This window comes from Pocillopora damicornis, chromosome 8, assembly GCF_964200805.1.
Source record: "Pocillopora damicornis chromosome 8, jaPocDami1.2, whole genome shotgun sequence".
Classification (NCBI taxonomy): Eukaryota; Metazoa; Cnidaria; class Anthozoa; order Scleractinia; family Pocilloporidae; genus Pocillopora; species Pocillopora damicornis.
In genome coordinates, this window is record NC_142677.1 from 23,787,177 (window position 1) to 23,808,156 (window position 20,980).

General features: G+C 39.1%; 1 protein-coding gene and 1 long non-coding RNA gene across 2 annotated transcripts; one reads left to right on the top strand and one right to left on the bottom strand.

Moving 5' to 3' along the window:
• The first annotated feature begins 163 nt into the window (after positions 1–163).
• Positions 164–15,879, top strand: LOC113671890 (uncharacterized). Its single transcript, XM_089180829.1, has 23 exons — positions 164–774; positions 1,009–1,212; positions 1,721–1,844; positions 2,046–2,267; positions 2,890–2,933; positions 3,082–3,149; positions 3,377–3,448; positions 3,662–3,808; positions 3,958–4,123; positions 4,302–4,517; positions 5,316–5,455; positions 5,679–5,853; positions 6,231–6,497; positions 7,882–9,597; positions 10,534–10,686; positions 10,995–11,193; positions 11,605–12,272; positions 12,548–12,646; positions 13,101–13,177; positions 13,417–13,510; positions 13,651–13,723; positions 13,843–13,988; positions 15,087–15,879. Exons 1-23 carry the CDS (start codon positions 298–300, stop codon positions 15,171–15,173), a joined length of 5,634 nt encoding a protein of 1,877 aa, XP_089036955.1. The 5' UTR covers positions 164–297; the 3' UTR covers positions 15,174–15,879.
• LOC113671942 (uncharacterized) lies at positions 4,200–5,063 on the bottom strand. Its single transcript, XR_016179310.1, has 2 exons — positions 4,859–5,063; positions 4,200–4,451 (listed from the first exon to the last, which is right to left on the bottom strand). It is a non-coding gene; the product is annotated as an uncharacterized LOC113671942 (long non-coding RNA).
• Positions 15,880–20,980: the final 5,101 nt, after the last annotated feature.

The window sequence follows — 20,980 nt, forward strand, 5'->3', positions numbered from 1 at the left end:
TCGTCAATTATACATTGTTATGGACTAAGGCGTAGTACAGGGCGATCGATGAAGTCGATGCATATCACGCTTGAAATATTTCTTTCAAAGACCTGAAATGCATGACTGAACTAGCCCCAATTCGGCCAGCGGCATTTCCCAACGGACCAATCAGAGGAAAGTGGAATCAACGAGTGGCAATTTCAAAACTGTTCCCTCTCGTAACTTTATGAAGGAGTTTTTCGCGCAGATTTGTATGGTAAATATTGTAAGTTCTTCTGGTTTTAATCGCTGAAAACAATTGTTTGGTAGAACAAAATGTCTGAGCATCAACGCAGTTCTATTTCGGACGGCGAAGAAGAGCCTGATGATGGTCAGATCGACCATCCTAACCGTGACAATGACGCGGACATTCGCAAGAATCTCTTCGATGAATTTGATGATCCTGTAAAAGAAAAGACCTCTTCGGACACTTCGGGGAGAGAATACATTAAGGTTTATTTACGAGCACGGCCGTTTAGTAGCGAAGAACTCGAGGCAAACGAAGATCAACAATGTGTAGAGAGAGAAAGCCGTACTTCGGTCTTGATGAACGCGCCAAAGGAATCGTTTGCATTCAAAAACAGCACTCGGGCTGGCGGTGAGATTTCGCATCGATTTTCGTTCACAAATGTGTTTAGTGAGGATACAACACAGAAAGTTTTCTTCGATGAGACAACTCTTCCTTTGGTAACGGACTTCATTAAGGGACAAAATTGTTTGGTTTTTACCTACGGGGTGACTAACTCGGGAAAGGTAAGCGAGCTTTCTGTTTTATTTGAACATTTGTAACTACGCGATCAGTGAGCTGTAACCTCTTTACTTTCTTTCAAATACAAATTGGATTCATGGTAATAAGCTGTAAAAGGATATAACACTTATTAATTTAGTTGGGTGTCGTTTTGATGTCAGTTACATGTTGATATGATTTATTCTAGTTGAGTTGGGTCGTATACTTCAAAACATCTTTGTTTTCGGTGTTTCTTTTAGACTTACACAATTCAAGGAACCCCCAAAGATGGTGGGATTCTACCTCGAAGTCTTGATGTACTCTTTAACAGTATAGAGGGAAAGAGTTACGAGAGAATGGACCTCAAACCAAGATTCTGCACAGATGTTGTTAGGCTTACATATGACGAGGAACAGAAGGAAAGTAATTTCAAGTGTGCGTTACTCTCGTCTCTCAACAAAGAGGTGAGTTACAGCAATTAATGGTGGGTGATATTTTTTTGAACCGAGCTCTTAAACATCTTAAATGAATACTGTATACACTCTTTTTCAAGGAACATCAAATGTTTTACGATTTGCGATTTTTTCGATTTGAGCCTGAAAACGTTCTTATCATGTTCTTAAGTTGTGTGGTATAGTATTCAATAAATCAATTATTCAATAATCTTACTGCCTGGAGTTGTGTTCTAATGTTTTTGTTTAGGGATAAAAAGTAGCAATGGAACATGATCACCAGCATTTACTGCTGCTGATAAGGCCTCTTACTTCTGTCTTTCAAGACTTTATTTAACATTGTAAATGATTTGCATGGCCACTTGCATGACACAACATTGCAGCTAATAGTGAAAAAGATAAGAATCTGTTTCGAGAAAGGGAGGCTTCTTGAAATGGGAAACTCATAGATGCATTTATGGTATTGCAAGATATTCATCAGGAAAAGCAGTCATCTATGTATTTTGCATTATTCTTTCAGGCTTTTGACATAAATGCATTTCTCAAACTGGACCAAGACTCTACTGCTGACTTGTCAAAAGTCAGTTGCATTGATGACTCAGTTCTGCATAACACAATCAAGAGTCAGGATGGAGGACATGAAGGTATTTAACATTTTATCCAAACTAGATGCAAGGTTACTTCAGTTGTAGCTCCCACTTAAGCATGGTTTCATTTTTTTTTTTTAAAGAAAATTCATCTCAAATCCTCCTTTATTCAAGAATTTTCTAAAGACTTTTGCCAAGTGAAGTGGTTAAACACTGGTATTTTCCCTAGATTTAATTGATCCTGTCATGTCATTTCAGAGTCATCCATCGACAATGACGAGAATATTTCTCGGGTGGCAGATGACACCACAATTAATGTAGATGCACAAGGACCAGTCAAATTCTCTGTCTGGGTTTCTTATGCTGAAATCTACAATGAAACAATCTTTGATTTGTTGGAGCCATGTCCAACAGGGAAAGGTAAAAAAAGAACAACACTCAGACTTGGTGATGATGCAAACGGGAACCCCTATATCAAAGGTATGTGCTGAATAAAGACTAAAGTGGAACCTTTGAACATTGCTTTGTTATTTTATTAATTACTAAGAAATGATCAATAAATGAGTTGACTTTATTATTTTTACAAATTTAAATGGTACAAAAAAGGTAAATGTTATGTTCCCTTGAGCATGAACAGTACTGTATGCTTCCCAGTGTTTTCCACAGTTCTTTCCCTTGCAAGCAGTGTGGTCTATTTATTACATTTGAGACATCCAGATTTTGTGGTACAAGCAACTTGAGTCTTAACATAGATCTGTGCTTTCTGTACTTAGATACAACAACCAGATCCTAGTACCTGACAATCTGTCACAGCTATCTAGTTTGCCTTACTTTCCAAACAATAATTTTTTTGACTGATTTTTTTTATCAAAACTGCACACTCAGCTAGACTGGTCAATTGTGTCATCAGTTGTCAGGGATTTGACAGTTTCAGTGGCCTAAGTCACCAATACCTGCCTCTTCTTTTTCATTATATATTTGCTCATTTTGTAAATTGTAATTTCAAATATGGTTAAGAAATTATGCTACAATGATGATGATCTAGTAAAGTGGAAAATTTAGGCAAATTATTAATGATGCCTGTTTGCATTTATTAATGAAGGATTGAGAGAAATTTACGTCTCCAATGCTGATGAAGCCTACAAGGTAAGATATGCTTCCATCCTCAATCTTTTTCCCTTCTTGGTTATCTGCACTTAAATAACATCAGTGTAATTATAACTGTGTTTGTTTCAATTTCTCAGAGGAGTGACGCAGTGATACTAAAAAATCTTATTTCTTTTTTCATGTATAGATTCTTAAGATTGGCCAGAAAAATCAAAGAATAGCTTCCACAAAGTTAAACCAGTGTTCCAGTCGCAGGTAAATACAACAAATTATCATGGTCGGTTACATTAGGCTCTTTAAAAATGGTCTCTTTTTCATTTACTCTACAACACATTATTTTGTTGCCAACTAGCATGGTGAGTTGATGATGATGACAATGATGGTGGTGGTGGTTGTAGTGGTACTGATGATGATGTTGACACACAGAAGTAGACTTTATCATAGTTTTATGTTACTAACAAAGCAATTCTTTCATTCTTCAGTCACTGTATCTTCAGTATCAAGGTTCTGCGAGTAGTTGATGTTGATGATCCTCATGTAGCAAGAGTTAGCAGGTAAGTGACCATGTCATGCAATTTTTCTTGATATTATTATTTTAGAAATCACAGTTCAAAATTCTTTAATAGAAAACTATAACACATCATCAACTTGCCACAAAGTAGCCTCCAGAACCTATATAGTTATAGAGGCACATGGCTCCATCTGCAGTTTTATTTAAAATACTTATACCACAGTTACAGTTAACATAATTTTTTTTTTTTCTGCAGACTTTCATTTGTAGATTTAGCAGGATCTGAGCGCTACTCAAAAACCCAGAGCAAGGGAGACAGACTCAAAGAAGCTGGTAACATCAACACTTCCTTGATGACTTTGGGCAAATGCCTGGAATATTTACGTTACAATCAGAAAAACCCGTAAGTAGGATTTATCCAGTGAACTGCAAATAAATGTTGATAATAGTTTTTAGCTTTCGAATTAGCCTCATACTGCTGTACTTTATGTTTTCGTTGAAACCAATTTTATATCTTTTAACATAGACAAAACTTTTCATTTATTTTTGTAGGAATCAACCCCTTATTATCCCATTCCGTGAAAGTAAACTCACTAGACTGTTTCAGGGATTTTTCTGTGGAAAAGGAAGGGCTTCCATGATTGTCAACGTTAACATGTGTGCTTCCATGTTTGATGAAACATTCCATGTGATGAAGTTTTCAGCTATCGCCAAAAAGGTTAGAAAATATTTGAAAATTGTCCATCTTTATATACTGGATTTTACCTGACATGTATCATTAATACAAAAAAAGAGGCTTTGGAGAATTTAATGAAGAAAGTTAGCAAATAGAAGCCAAATATTTCAGTGTACAGTTTGATGTCTGATTCTCCCTTTCTTTCCTTGTTTATTGTCAGGTGACCACCAGAGTGTCCAAACCAGTGGATTTACCTCCTCCAGCAAAGAAGGCCCGTGCCTTGGCTGCCACACCACGCTCCAAACCAGCAAGGCCCTCTGTGCCATGGATCAAAGGAGCACTTCACACACCAGCCCCTTGTGATGATACTCTAGCAGAGGTTGATGAAGAGATAGAGGAGGAAAGTGTCATTATGGAACCCAACCCTTATCAACAGGTTTGTTACTCAAAGCTTGCAAGCAGGCCCTTATTACTATTCCTTTGGCGAGAGTGTTTCTCTGCCCGCGGGAGAATACGAGGTTGTGAGCGACGCGAACTGATGAGGGTCTGTAAAGAGTCTGGCACTGACAGTATTATGAGTTAATCAATTATAAGTTTATAAGTTTGCTTATTATAAAGGTTTACTAACTTAGATCAGACTAACCTCAGGAGGTGTTAACTACTACCCGCACCACTCAGACGACTCATTTACGACATTGACATGACTAACGAACCGAACAGAACGACATAATTTTACCGATGGACTGAAACTGACCAATGACAACCGATTTGCACTACCTGGGTCTTACAGCCAATTACATCACGGCAAAACTGACCAATCAGTTTGTACGAACCGGCCTCAGAACATTGGAGTGACAACAAATATTCACTTGACTCTGAAGATGTTTTCCACTCAGGTTGACGAAACATCAATCACCACTACCGACAACAGTCCTTCACAGGACTACACTCACCCGAATAACAAGACACTACACTTGGAAATGTTGTAGGTACCAGACCCCAGGCAATCCTCTTCCTGACTCGTCTCCAATCTATCCGCAGTTAAAGAAACGCGCGTCGTGCATCGCTTGGTAATGTAGTTACTCCAAGTGTTGATGTCAAGCAGCCTAAATGCACAAAATCATAAAAGTAAAAACCAAGTCAGTGGAATGGGATGGTGCTAATTAACATCAGCTAGGGCTTTAGTCTGTTATGCTGTCATATCTTACTTTTCTATCGATTTTGTCACATTTAGCAACTTGTGGACTTGGTTAAAGTTCTCCAAGAACAACTGATCGAAGAGAAGCGTAAGATGCAGACACTGGAAGTAAAGATACGAGAGGAAGTGTGCAAGGAAATGGCTGAACAGCTTGTTTCCATCGAGAAAGCCTACAGGTAATAAGCAAAGAACAGTAGTAATATCAGTCCCCCTAGTTTGTTGCTCTATTATCACCCGAACCTTAAAATCACACACATTTGTGAGACATAACGTTCTTAAAAATGTAGAAGTGAAATGCTTCTGAGGTTCATCTAAGCTGTGTGTTAACTTTCAGTCAATATTGAGGTGTGATAATTGCTGAGCAATGTAGAAACCGCGCAATTCGCTCTCAAATTTCAGTCAACGTGTTAAAATGGAAGTAACCGCTGTTGAGGAGAAGTGTGATCGCAGGATCGAATTGCTGACGCAGTCCGTCAAAATATCTAGAAAAAGAGCCCGGGTCGAACGAATAGAAGAGGAAGACGAGGAATGGGTGCCAAGTGTGTTTTTACATACAGAGCAGACTAAAGTTCGGGTGAGTAAGTTGATGGAATAACGGAATACTTAAGTGACAGAATGATCATGCTTTTAGACAGTAAAGCTGAGCTGTCTCAGATCTTGTCGCATAACGCAACAAGCTTTGCTACTCCGTCCAGATGGGAAGTTTTTTTTTTTTTTCATCACCGCTAACCCGCACTATTTCCTCAGATTTCCTAGCCATTTCCTCAGATCCCATTTATACTCACGGATGGAGAGAGACATACAACAAAGTTTGCATGGTCTTCGAACTTCTCTTTCGTCTCACACTACTGGGACAGCATTCTCAAGGCAAAATATTTGTAATTGATTTAAGTCGTAATTTCTTTTCACAATTTTGGTTTGTAATCAAGAAATCTGTGCTTCGTTTTTCAGGAGCAGCAGCAACTCATTGGTGGACTGAACGCACAGATTGCTGAGTTGCGCCAGGAAATCAAACAACTAAAAGAAAACAAACAAGAAGAAGCAGCGACCTCACAGGCAGTTTTGGAATTGCAGGCTCACTTGAATCACGCCAACGAGGAAGCTGCAGAACTTAAACAGATGCTTGAGGAGGCTGGCGAAGCATTCTCTGAGAAGGAAGCAGAGATCAGTAAACTGAAAGCAGCGCTTGACGAACAGGAAGCTTGCATTAAAAAACAGGTGCGTTCGAGGCGATAGAACTCGACATTACCAATTACACGAACTGGTCTGTTTAACATTCTGTACGTAACTTTGTACGCAATTTCTTACACAAAAGTACACCACTTGACGTTTTTCAAATTACACCTCACTACCCTGTACACTGTAAAGTACCAGACGAAAACTCGCAATCATATCCATCATTCTTCAAACGAAAACAAAAAGTCAAATTCAAGGTCTGAAACTGCGACCAACTGGTCGTCAATGTGACTGAAAAATAACTCTTGACGACCAGAATTTGAATTTGTATGTGATGTAAGGCGCTGAATATATGGATGTGTTCCAAGTTTGAAGCAGATAAAAGCTGACGAAACATTTAATAGCTTACAAGACAAAATACAATTTGCAATCACCTGGCTACGGAGTCTTCACCCCTCGGTAGTGGCTGCACAAAATAATGCCTCATAGTAGTTGTTTCATGAAGTCATCGTTTATTTGGTGCTCCTGAACCTGTAATCAATAAACGAGTGATTACGTATATTTAGTGGTGTTCGTGTCGTTCCTCATGCGGCGGCGGCGGTCTACTTTTGTGCGCCCTGGGACCAAGTTGTCTCTAAAAAGCGGAGAAACACCTAGAGAAGAAATTTTCCAGGGGTAGGGAGGGTAGATTTTTTCTAAACTTAGGAGTAGGGTTTACCCCGTTTTAACTCACCAGATGTAAACTAGGAGTTATGTGGAAATATTAAAAGAGTGGCGCTAAAACGAAGTTAAGTGAAGTGAAAGCATCAAAAAATATTCTGAATTGTGACATGATACAGAAACCGAGCGTTTTCACTATGACTAGGTTACTGTAGTCAAAGAAATGATGATTGAATTTGATTTGACAATCTGACTTATCAGGCCCACTTTGCAAGAAAATTTGATTAACTTTGTTGTGGAACTTGGAGTGTTTGAAAGCAAACGTTCGTGACAGTGACTGACAAGAACAGACACTATTCCTTTTCTGAAATTTGCTAACAATTAAGTTGACGACCTCTAAGCTCAACGTTCCTTGATAGCCTACCTCTTAAACAAATTACGGTGAAAAATGGAAGGCGTATGGATGTGTAGTAGTTCGGTGATTCTCCTTGGTATCCAGTCACCGTCCATGCCTTTCTAGTTTCGTTTATTCATTTATTTCGAAGGTGTAGTTTGATCCTAGTTTTCCCAAAAATTGACCACGCGTATGGTATCCAAAATGACTGAAAAACACGTTAAGTTCATTATGTTGACATTGAAGTCCATAAAGTATATCCAAGCTCACATATCTCACACTTTCCGTTTTCTCTGGCGCGCTGCGTGTATGTCTTGAATCACTTGAGTTAACCAGACTGACTCCCCTGCATTTTGTTTATACCAAATACAGGACGCAACCTTACAACATCTCACAAATGAGCTACAGAAGGAGAAGGAAGCGCCTAAGAAGACGGAAAATTCCGCTGAGCTTTTGCGGACACAAGGTGCCCTGGACGCTGCCTTGGCCAAACTTTCAAACACAGAGCATCAGTTAGAGACAAATAACACAATGATGAAAGAATTAGTAAGGACATTGGAGGAGACAAGAGAAGAATTAGCCCGTGAGAAAAGTTATGTCGCTCAAGCATTCGACAACGACGAAGAACTAATAAGAATTAAAGACGAGCTGCAGAAAGCAGAAGAACGCTGTAAGGAGCTGGAGAAGGAGATATCGTCTCTAAATCAAGTTATTGAGGATTCACAAGCAAAAAGAAACACCCAGGCCGAGGAGACAGACCACATTATGGCCACCGAGATGGCTGTTTTGGCAAAGCAACTTGAAGCAGCTAAAGGAGAGATGTACCATGCCAAAGCTGAACTAGAAACGTTGAAAGGCGAGTGCAAAGAAAAAGAATCTCAACTTGAGTTGATGAAGAAGGAGTTTGGCGAAAAAGTGACAGAATTGGATGATGCTAAGAAAGATATTTGTGATAAAATGGCTGCACTGGACGACATGAAGAAACGAGTTACAGAAAAGGAGACACAACTGAAGAACATTCAGGAGGAGAATTTAAAGACGACAGCGGAATTGAAGAATGCCAAGAAAGCTCTTGAAGAAGAGATCGCAGTTTTGTCCAAGAAAGAATGCGACGTTTACCAGGCAGAAGGTCCTGAAGACTTGAGCAAAGAAAGTGCCCAAGACATTGAAAAGCAAGAAGTTAGAATTAAAAGGGTGGAAAAGGAAATCGAGGAAAAAGATGCAGAATTGAAGAGCGTCAAGAGTGAGAGCAGGAGAAGGATAAATGAACTGGAATCGGAGTTGGTAGAGTGTAAAAAAGAAATGAAGAAACTTCATAGTGAAGATAGTTTGAAAGAATTGGAAAAACAGTTGGAAGAATCCACAAAAGTGCTGGACAAGAAAAATAGTCAGGTTATTGCCAGAAATAACACCATTAAACGCCTCGAAATGTCCCTAGCAGAGAAAGAGAAGCATCTGTCCGAAATGGAAAAGCTACCCAAGGAAAATAATCTGAAAACTAAGGAAGAATTGAAAACGTTAAGAAGACGACTTGTCCAAGCTGATAAAGAGAGAGAGGAGAGTAAGGATATGATGGCTAAAAAGAACGTGACACTTGAAGAAACTAGGCTGGAACTTGAGAGGTTAAAGAGAGAGTACGATGAGAAATCCGCCAAATTTCTCGAGGAACTACAAGAAGTAAGGGCGGAAATCGATGTAGAAAAAGAAGAAACGAAGAAGAAAGACGAACGCATTCAGTCTTTGGAAGAAAAGTTGAATTCTCAGCAGCTAAAGAATGCTTGTTTACAAACGCAGCTGGAAAATGAGAAGAGAAACGTGTTGGAAAAAGAGAAAGCTGTTGAAGAGGCGAGTAAAGAAATGTGTAATGCACGAAGTGCGTCAGCGAATGAGTTAGATGAAAAGAAAAAGCGTCTAGCTTCTATGGATGGAAAAGTTCATGAACTAAAAGATGAACTTTCTGCTGCGAACGAGACAACTTCACGACTGCAAACTGAAATTCAAAGATATAAAAACCAAGTTGTACCAGATCTTGAACATAAAGTGAGATTCCTCGAGGAAGGAATGGCACGCAGTGATGAGAGGATTAAGGTATGAATAGTGATTAGTGTATTGTTGACTATTAATGTGGCTATATCACACACTTTGAGCTTTTACAGCTAACCATGGAATTAGCTATAATATACCACAGTGGCATAAAACTGTTTCCACGACTTAAATATCTTTCAATTGCGACCTTGAAGTTATTTTACGTCAGGTGAAGTATTTCTACTATACCAAACGACTAGCTTGCTAGAAAGCATTCATTATTAGCGCTTCAGGATGCGCGTTTTGTATCAACAAGAAGATTTGAGACGAGTCGGAAGAGGTTTTTCGGGGGTCTGGCACTAATAATATCAGTGCTCGCGTTGTTTAAGGCCTCATACTTTCTCATGGACAAAAAAAAAACGTTCGTGCCGAAGCCAGAGTTTTCTTTGAGGTTTTAAGTAGCCGGAGCTTTTGTAAAGGTAACCGGTTGTGGGTCCGAAGGACCCATACGATGGGCTTTAGCCCATTGTTTCTAGGGGGGTCGGGGGCATGCAAATCCAATATGGCGGACAAAACGTCATATCGTTCGTACTTTCCTGCCACCGCAGCCAGATTTGTCCAAAAAAAAAGTCCCCATCAGACAGTTTTTAAACTAACCTTGAGTCAGAAGTCTATTTATGTTTTCAGAAAAGATAGGCTGATCATCTCTGTACGGGCTCTGGAAGCAATGAAAGTAGCTGGCGAAACCTTGCAGGGAAGCCGGCGTTCTTGGCCGGCTGCCGGCTGCCGGCTCTTATCTACAACCCTGGGCCGAAGTACCAATGACGTAGGGCCTGTTCCCGGGATATCAAATGACGACCGCACTTTTTATTCATTTTAAGACAATTTAAAGTTAAATGATTTGGTTTCATTAGACTTTCAACGACAACTTTTCTAATCGTCAGAATTGTTTCTTCAGTATTTAAAGTAAATACCTGTTATAAATTTTTTTCGTTTCAGGAAGCCAAAGTAAAGCTGGAACAGGAGACGAATGAGGCGAACGCGAGACTGAAAAAAAGAAACGAGGAAATTGAAGAGAAAGTGAAAGAAATCGAAGAGCTGAGGGAAAAAATAAAGACGATTGATCAACAAAAGTTCCAAGAATTGGACAAGGTAGGGCTCTTCACACACAGATTCTGACCGTCGAAAAACCGCTAGTTTGGCTCACTCCAGGTTCCCTTGCCGGATAGCAAGTGCTTGCTCTCACTTGTCAACTTGGCAAAGTCCCAGCACATTTTCAATTTTGTACTAAAGACTGGCTGGCTTTCAGCTTTTACTACTCCGTTCGTGTGGCTGAGATACTGCTCAGATTTTCCTTTAGCCATAGAGAGACTTCAGTATTGTTGACTTTGTCGGCTTTGTGATATCAAATATACTCTGCTTTTAATTTTTTCCTCGTGTCTTTCCATGTTGATCTATAGCTGTGGAAGGAGATGATGTCCATGCAAAAGACCATCGAAGACAGGAACAAATCGATCGACGAACTGGAACAAAATATTAGGAAAGCATCAATTGAAAATGAAAAATCCCGAGAACAGATCAGGACACTTACAGACAAAGTGAAAACACTGAATGACGAAAAGAGTTCCATGGAAGGAAATCTGCGTCTATTCTCGTCAGGTAGCCGCTGAAACAGTTTCGTTGTCTCGATGATATCGTTTGTATGAAAGGATTCTGAGTGATTGATCGCTGGGTATGGTTTGTAATGGCTAGGGTATGCCTGTCGCAAAAATTATGTCGAGTTGTACTGTTTGCATACAGTAAAGAATTCCTTAAGCGACCACACAGATTATAATGCCTGTTTGGTCAGCAAGAGTTAAGATAATAGCAAGTCAAATTAAGACGTCTGCTAAATATGCATGCCATAATATTGCAGTTGAACTGAAAAGAGTTTTTCGGGTTTTAGCTGTGGCTACTGGTCTTGGGGACAAGTTTTGATGCAAAGGGAAAAAAAGAAAGAGAGAGACATCATGTGTTCAACATATAGCAATTCTCAAACGTGTTGCGAAATCATTCTCTTGTTTTCCGTAGATGCGGGAAAGGACAAAGACGTGATTGCCAACCTGAAAAAAGTTTTAGAGGAACAAGATGTATTATTAGCTGAACAAGGACAGGCACTTGAAGAAAGACAGGATGAATTGGAAACTCTCTCCATAGAACTGCAAACTTGGCAAGAAAAGTGTGAGTTAGCAACTAAGGAACTGGACATAAAGAAGGGGGAAATAACCAGCTTGAAGAAGAAAGCGACGGCTGCTAGCGATGCTATGAAAGATATGTCCAATAAGAGCGAGGCTAATGAGCGAAACATCTTCGAGCGGATGCAGAACATGGAGAAGGAAATAGCCATGTTGCAGAAAGAACGTGCAACTCTTGAGGAAAAGCTGGTAAAGAAAGACGAGGAAATAAGCAAAATGAACGATTCAAGAGACAACATCATGAAAACCATGCGTCAAACATTAGAGGTGGCTAACGCCAAAAAGGCAGAGTATGAGATCAAACTATCCACAATCCGCGAGCAGTGTAGGCAGGATTTGAGAAGAGAGATGGAAGAGGAACTGCGGAAAACGAAACGGGATTACCAGAGACAGCTTGACGACAAGGATAGGAGTATAGAGGAGATTAAACATGAAAAAGAAAGCGTAGAAAGAGAACTCGCTGCTGAAAGAAGTGACTCTTCAAAAACAGATTCCTCTTCTTCGGTGAGAATAACGTTTATGGGTTTCATTTAATACCCCTGATGACACAGATCAGTGTTAGTAGAGCTGCGGGTGTTCGAAATTAAATGAAGTATTCTCGTTTTTGTCTATCGCTCATCTGTTACTGTTCCTGCTTCTAACTTCTCAAAAGAAGGACATTACATAAGTTCGATATTATTGTTAATCCAAAAGCCGTTTTACAATTTCGATCTGAGGAGCTGCTAGCAAGACCTTATCACCGTCTGTTTGTTAAGTTGTTTCTTTGTTTGTTTTATTAGGACCCTGATGTAGCTGACAAGGCGGATTCGACAACATCTTGTTCAAGATCAGCGAAGAAATCCTTGAAGAGGAACAGCAGTGACATCCCATTGTCTCAGGTAAATCCTTACGAGCCGGTTCACTCTTGGTTTAATGTTGGCATGAAGTTGATGACAATTTCCTGACTCCGACATTTGACAAAAACATCAACTAAAAATTTCATAGAATAGTTCAAGAGGAATAAAATCAGACGATTTTTTTTTATTCAGTGCGTCTCTCATGGCTGGAAGAAGTGTGGATTTTACCTGAAATTTTATATAACTATTCAAGTCCTTGATGACTTGAATTGCGTGTACAATGTTTTTTCTTTTGGTTATTTTTTAACGTAAAAATTTATCTTGTCAGAGGACAAAAGTGGAACAGCACAGTCACGTTTGGAGACAAAACATAAAGCAACAGCTCTCTCTCCTTAAGGGTGCTTTCTTTCCTGACACCATAGGGTGACGGTAATCATTTATCCACTTTTCTGATACAGTTTATATGTAACCCTTTCCATTCTTTGCTCTGTTTCAGCTCAAAACCAAATGGACGAAGGTACAAAAAACAGACGACAGTGAGGAGGACTTTACTCCGGGCTCTTCAAGGAAAACGTGAGCACACACTCATACACACTGACTGGCTTTCATGGCTTGGGACAAAAAAAATCACTTTAAGAGAGAAACAGTTCAATCGCCATTGTACTAACTTGAAAAATCCCAAAGTATTCGCTTGGTTTGATTTATTGTTGGCTACCGCCTTAAATCAATTCATGCAGATTAACAATTCATCTTCCCTACACCGGGTTTAAAAGTTCACTCGTAAGTTAATCATTTCTTTTATTTCTTCGTAGACGAAGTCGCCCGGGCACAAGACAATCTGTGAGAAACAAACAGACGACACCCGCAACAAAGTCAACGACTTTACCAGTTAAAAAGTCGTCAGTGGTAAGGTTATCTCTTTCTGTCACGTGATGAGCACGCGTCAGTTTGTTAAATGAAGAAATTATCAATGGATATTGGAGTTGTAAATTCTGAGTTGCTTTGCTCGAGCGCCCATTCAATGCTGAATTTGAAACTCTTTGCAGGACGAGACAGGGCCACCCAAAATAGAAGCAAAAAAGAAAAAACTCTTCCAAGAATTGCAAGAAAACACTGCAGGTGTGAAGCTTTCTTGAGTAATGGCGTAATATCGATCTATGGACATGTCCTAAAGTCGTTCACGTTGACAAGGCGTGCCTCTTAATTGTAAAGCTCTGAACTGTATTTGTCTTTTCCAGTTGAAGACAATGACAAGTGCTCATCGCAATCGAATGAAGAAACAGAAAATGTTCCACCAAAATTGACTCAGTCCTCCGCGAAAAAGGGAAAGAAGCTGTTCAAGAAACCTTCTGGGATGACATCTCTCTTATCTCCCGCAAAACAGGTACAGTGTATTGTACTCTTCGTGAGGCACATTCCGACCGGTTTGAAAACGCTCAGGCGCTCTATACGAGGCCTGAGTGGAAAATTTGGGGTTTCACTTTCGCGTTCAATCACAACTGAATTGAATTTCCATCGAGGATCTGAGCTTTTCTTATTTAGGTCCCAAGAAATAATTGAAAAGCAAGCGAGATGTTTTTACATACTTCCAACTGCCTTTCTCTGCTCTCCATACTTGGCGAATTTCGCACGTGTACGGCATTTTCTCGTGAAATATAAGTGAAAACCGTATGAACAATGTGCCAAGATTTCAGTTACCGCAATTATGGGCCCTTTTACATGGAGGTGGGGGACCCCAGGTGGGTGAGGTAACCCGCCTGTCCATATAATTTCTTATTTCATCTTGATCACGTTTACATGATAGGTGGGGTGACCCGCCTAGGCGGGTTGCTCGGTCTGCCAAGTAGGGTAATCCTGTCAGCCGGGGTGGCAATTTGCCATGTAAACGTATCAAGGTGGGGTAACCCGCCTAGCCGGGGTCGCGTTCATGGCAAAAAGCTCAAAAGCGAAACATGTATGTTTTAAAACTTTGTACATTTCCTAGCCGTCTCATGGCACAAATCACCAGAAACCACAACGGACACCCAAGGAGTGTAAAATGTTCACATTTCGGAATAATTAGAGTTGTAAATCGACCATATTTCGTTTCTCAAACCATTCCTGATAACGTATTAAGTCTACTATACCTCGCGTAGCCACCGCGTAACACAAGGCGTGACGCTTTCATGAATAAATACAAATGTGTCCGAGAATTAATCTTTCGTCTTTCTCGAGATGTGAGCTTGGGATGCCTATGCTGAAATTCCTTAATTGCAAGCGCAACAACAACCTCAAGAAACCTCACCCCAGCACCTCGGGGTTGTAAGATTGCATGTAAAAGCGTTTTATTTTTCGACCACGGCTAGGCGGGTTATCTCACCCACCTGGGGTCCCTCACCTCCATGTAAACAGGCCCTTAGACTGAATACACATAGAAGTCCTTCTTCTTAGACTCTTTGAGTGTTCATGTATCTAAATGTATTTGACCTTCTGCTACTTTTAGGGAAGTCGTGAAGTGAAGACAGAGCAAGAGTCCACAAGAAACATTATTGCCAGACAATTGCGTCCACGTGCAGTCAAATATAACTAGTTATAGAATGGAAATTTCTGTGTAAGAAAAAGGCTGAAGTGGCATTGTTTTGTTTTTTTATTCCAAATCAGACGGTATCGTAAATATAAGTTTAAAATTATGAAGTCCAATAGCTTTAGATCAATTACTCCGAGCCTAAAACATTTCAGTTCTCTAACACACGTAACTTAAAGGTAAGAATCGCCAATTTTCCTGTAGTAGGAATGAATTAATGGCTGTTGTCACAGGAACAATCTATGCGCGAAACTGAAAGCTAATAAGGGGTAATGACATCAGACAAAAAGTAATTATGCCAGGACGTTACAAAGTTATCAAGAGGCATGAAAACGTTTCTCCTTTACTAAACAGATGTATATATTTTGGGATTTAAGTGCTTACATCAATGCATATCTGTTCTGTTATCACATGCTTACATAGCCTTTTACTGACTAAACTGGGTCGCTCCGTTTAGTCGACTTAATCCGCACGTATCAACGATTACAAAAATCTGTTTTCAGTGAGGGCGCTAACAATGCTGTAGGAGAGGCATTTATAATAACTGGTATCCCAGGCTAAGCTGACATGTGATTACTTAATTTGCCATAATCCTGATTGTTCGAGAACCCATCAAGTCTCAATTCACTATTTGTGAGAGAATCAGTGAGGGAATCAAAGTGAATCAACCAAACATTGTGATGCTTGAAAAGAAAATAAAAGATGAGAATAAGCATACTTTATATGCATGTTTTTCTACTGAATAAAAGGCTGCTGAACAAAGTACCCGTCTGGGGTCGCAATTTCATGTCGTGTGTTTCCACTTCATCCCATCTTTGCTCCCGTCCCCTCAGTCAGCAAAATGAATGCGGACGAGTGGGACAGTACTGAATTAGGGAGACTGGGTATATTAACTGACATGATTATTATATTAACAAAACCTTGCTTTACAAAAAAAATGAAAGGATACGTTTTGGCACTTCCTCATTTGGCTTTAGTTCACGTGTCATTAGGGTGAAAATCGATGCTATGAAAGCACTAGCGCTTATGAAGATGAATAGAGGTAAAGCTAATGTAACAAAGGGGGTAAGTTTCTGACGAAATTGTACTGCTGCGTCGGGGGGGGGGGGGTATTACACGCTTATTTGGTTCTATCAGCTGGGTTGATGATATAAATTAGCCACCGTCAAGAGTTTCGAGAGCTGACGTTTCTAGCCTTAGCCATTCGTCAAGGTGTTAAACTATGAGTGGCTTCTGTTTCAATACAGTATCAAACAGACTAGTAAGGACTAGGCCCTTCTCAATTATGCTGGCATTTTTTTGGCATTATGTGGTTAAAAAAACCTTCTTTTCCCACTTTTTCCGTAAAAAGAATTGCTAGCATTATTTAGCATTTTGCATAACTTTGATCTAAATTTCAGCACTCAAGAGAGTGAAGATGCTAAATTTTAGAATTCAAAAGCATTGTGATGATTTGCTTATGAGTTTTAGAGGAGGATTTCATTAACTGTATGAACTGAGTGCAGCTGGTCAGTATAAACAAGATGGCATCGGCCAGTGCCACGCCATCTCTATACTTGCAGCTCATAGAAGGAAATTCTGAAGGAGAACATAGACCAGTCCCTTCAACGATAGCTCGAGATCGATCTTTAGAATCAACCAGCGGAAAGAAAACAGCGATACAACGAAAGTCACGTTATATGAGCGAGTTAAGAGGGGTTGTCAGTAATTTTCAAGAATCCGGCGACAGAAGCAAAAATTTAACTTTTTTTTTATTTGCTCCAAAAGACCCTTATGGTGAACTGTTTTCAAAAATATTATTCAAAAGTTCCAGCGAGTTTTTATTTTGGCAAAAAATACGAAAGTTCGAAATCGGCCAAAACGTACCTAATTTGCATAATTTCTATCTGGCTTTTGGTGCATTTTCACAACGCTCGTACAAGACAACGAAAATTTATCTTGCATTCATTTTTTTATAAGTTGTTTTTCATCCCTTGGAGTAGCTTTGCAACTATATTTTATCTCCAACTAAACTTTCTTTCGTTTGTAACCACCCGCGTAAACTATATTTGCTACTCCGTTTGTACGCTAAATTTTGCCATATTGCAGACGACCATATCATCGGGGGTATACGAATGTACATAAAATAAAAGAGTTTTCTCCAACGAGCAATTCTTCGTGTTTATCATGTAAAAATATTATCCTTGGCCCGAGAAAAGTGAGCGCGGCAGACCAAAATATATAGCGTGCATTTTCACGGAGTTCGGCCATTTTCTTGCTGTACTTCTACTGCAAATCACACGCTATTGGGACAAAACTCGACGTGTTTGGTCTCTACTTCTGTTTTCATTCATTTAAATATATCAATTTTAACTTTAAAATTACCCTACCTTTATTGTTAAGTGAATAAACCTCCGTTTTAGGTAAAGTTTTCAAGTTTATTTTTCTCGAGTGCTAAATAAACAAATCTCTGTTTACAGAGATACCAGCTCTGTCGACGTGTTTTTAGCTGAGATTAGCCTGTCGCTTATATTGTTCTTTGATTTAAAATCTATCCCCCTGGCGTAACTTTAGAATAAATTACATGTAACTATAAATGTTGCTGTAAATACGTGAGCGTGAACTAAATAAAATCTTCGCACACAAAATATTCGAAACATGTAGTTGTCGCAAGAAAATACTCGCTTGTGCATGAACCTCGTGTATATACATTCGGTGTTTTGCTCTGTTGCTTTCAATTGATTTCTACTACTGTCGCTGTAATTAAATAGTTTGTTTGTGTAGTCCACCTGTTTAGATACATTTTCAAATCAACTCTAGGTTGCTATTCTGTTTATAAAAATTGTCAAAGAAATCCGAGAAATAATGCAACATATTCCTTCTCAGACACTCTGATTAATGGATTACCATAGTACACCACTTTCAAACCCTGCTGAGAAATTATTCTCAAGCAACATATAGAGAAATTCACTTATGTATGTGTAGTCCATGTTTTTGAAGTAGATTATATCTGCAGACCTCAGATTCCTCAGCTAAAGGTATCCTGAATTAGTTTCCACAATGTAAATACGGTTAGATTTTACGGTAAATACTGTTAGATTTTACACCGTTAGTTAACGGCTTAAAATCTTACAGTATATACACCGACGCAGATAGTGGCGTAAAATTGTACAGTCTACAGACTATGTTAGTCGCATATTACCCGTTATCTAACTATCGAAAATAAAGCAACATATTCCTTCTGTTTTCGGCTGATGCATCAAATTTCATCTGTCACGCAATAAGCATGCTGACCGTATTTGCGTTGTGGAAACTAATTCAGGATACCTTTAGCTGGGGAATCTGAGGTCTGCAGATATAATCTACTTCAAAAACATGGACTACACAAGTAGTAATAGTGAGTCGGTATAGCGTGTAACCAATCAGAATCGAGTATTTTGGTCACATGGTACAAATGGACCGATCAAAAAGCCGGATTTTCACATTCCATTCTGATGACGTGTCTAGAACCGCGCGGGCGCTAGGGGCCGAGTTTGTGGCGGTTACGGGCGGTTTACGGGCGGTTCAGGTGTCAATGGGTTAATTTATATATTTATACCTTTCATCGTTAAAAGAAAATGGAATTTATTTTTTTTCGTCATATAACAATTACAAATCGTAAATATCATTCTTGTTGATGTCTTTCCCTAGGTCACCGACGCCTTTCCCGATGCTTCCGTTCGTTAATATAGTAGGGAAATTATTGTTACGGTCAAAGCTTTTGGAAAAGTTTTTAACTTTCTAATTAATGAAGTACAACTTGGGAACATTTCGGCTTTACAACGAAAAAAGAAGAAAAAACAAAAAACAAAAAACAAAAAACAAAAACAAAAAACAAAAACAAAAAACAAGAAACAAGAAACAAGAAACAAAAAACAAAAAACAAAAAAACAAAAAACAAAAAAACAAAAAACAAAAAACAAAAAAACAAAAAAACAAAAAAGACACTACAGAGATAACACTCCAGGTAGATTCAAAGCCAAACTTCTCAAGACGATCTCTTTACCGGGAAGAGAATGGGAAGTGGCCTTGTCGAGCATTTCATTCCCATCTGCCTTATCTTCAAGTATTCGCAATGATTACCGAAGCTTGGTAGACTTAGATTTCATGTGTGGATTAAATCTTAGCATGGATGGTGTAAAAGATCACAATGGTCAATACATTTCCAGTAAAGAGTATTGGATCCAAGGCGATAAGATGAAGTATGAAATGGGGAGAAAAGAGAAAGGTCTATCAGCTTTAAAAGATGGTGTGGATTTTTGGAATAGAATAATTGCTTTACTCACTTACAGACTGCACAGCAAATTACCCATCAAAGCAAGTGGTATTATAACCAACGATAAAACTTTGCTTTCAGAGAAAAAACATTACAGATGGCCAGAATTTTCATAGGAAAACGTGGGTGGTACATACAGGTTGAAGATAGACAATGGCGGGATCGATGGAGCATACAGATCTGGACTTGAAATTGCTTTTTACCTCAATCTAGAAATAGCTAAAGCCTTTAATTTAATCATGCCTAGACAAGATGGAAAATATGATTCTTACTATAAAGGTTATGAACTTACTAGTCATGTAGCTGTGGAACATTTTAGAGATCCTATAAGCCAAACTTTAGATTGGATCGATGGTACTAAATTATGGGAGATCATTCATGCAAAAGAATTAGGATTTAAACCAGGAGGACATAGTAGCACTTCCAAATATGTGAAATTTGAATGTTCAGTCAATTGGTACTTTTACGAACTGGGAAATGCCTATTACAGTCCAATGTATCAAAAACGATCCTTGTACGTGTACACGGATTTGGTGCAGACACAGTTTATGGGTAGATCGGAATTTACAGTTTGTTCCTGTAAGAAAAAACATGTTTAATACTGTGGAAATAGGAATCAGTGAAGTAGATGGAACTCATGCTGAATTTGTAAGAAATGTTTCAGAAAGCGTGTATATAAATAAAACCCTATTACCAAGCAACACGCGCTTTTGGTTTTATCTCGATCCGTGGTGCACTTGCAAAAGTCAGATTGTACGGTATTTCCTACTACCGTACGAAGCGGGTATGAAATTTGGTCGCGTTTTATAAATCTAGTGACGAATCAAATGTACCAGGAGATGAAAGATATCTACGACTATGGCGCAGGGTATATGTATAACCGAGGAAGGAGGTTTGAAGAATGGAAAGATGGAAGTGGAAAAGGGAAATTTCCTTATTTCGAATGGGTGCCGAATGCAGACAGATACGATTTGAAGATCAACAGCAAACATGTGCAATACATGGGCGTGTTCGACCCCGAATTCTTGCATCCTGTACCATCCCAAGATAAACGAACTTTGGAAGAATTGACGAAATCATGGCTAGCTAATGACCACGTAGACATTGAACTGGAGTTGGCTAAAAAATTCCACGTGATAGAAGAAAAAACAAAAAGTGATGGCACTAAAATCACATGCTTGTCAAGTAGCGTCAGAATAGAACATTTTAGAGATCCCAATTTAAATTTATGGAAATCCACTGATGATCTGTGGAAAGTCGTGGATATTCAATGGACTGTGGTCGTGGGTCGTTACGTGCGATTCTATTCTTATGTCAACTGGTATTTTTCTGGTTTAGATGAAAAAATCTATCATAACTATGCGGATCATAAGAGAACACTGTTCGTATACACAGATTTGACACAAACTCAGATCGTAGGTGGTACAGAGACAGATTTATTGAGAGAAGTCTCGTTCCCTAATAACGAAAAAGGGAAATGGTTATTTGAACCGTTACATTTACAGTATTTACCTATTCG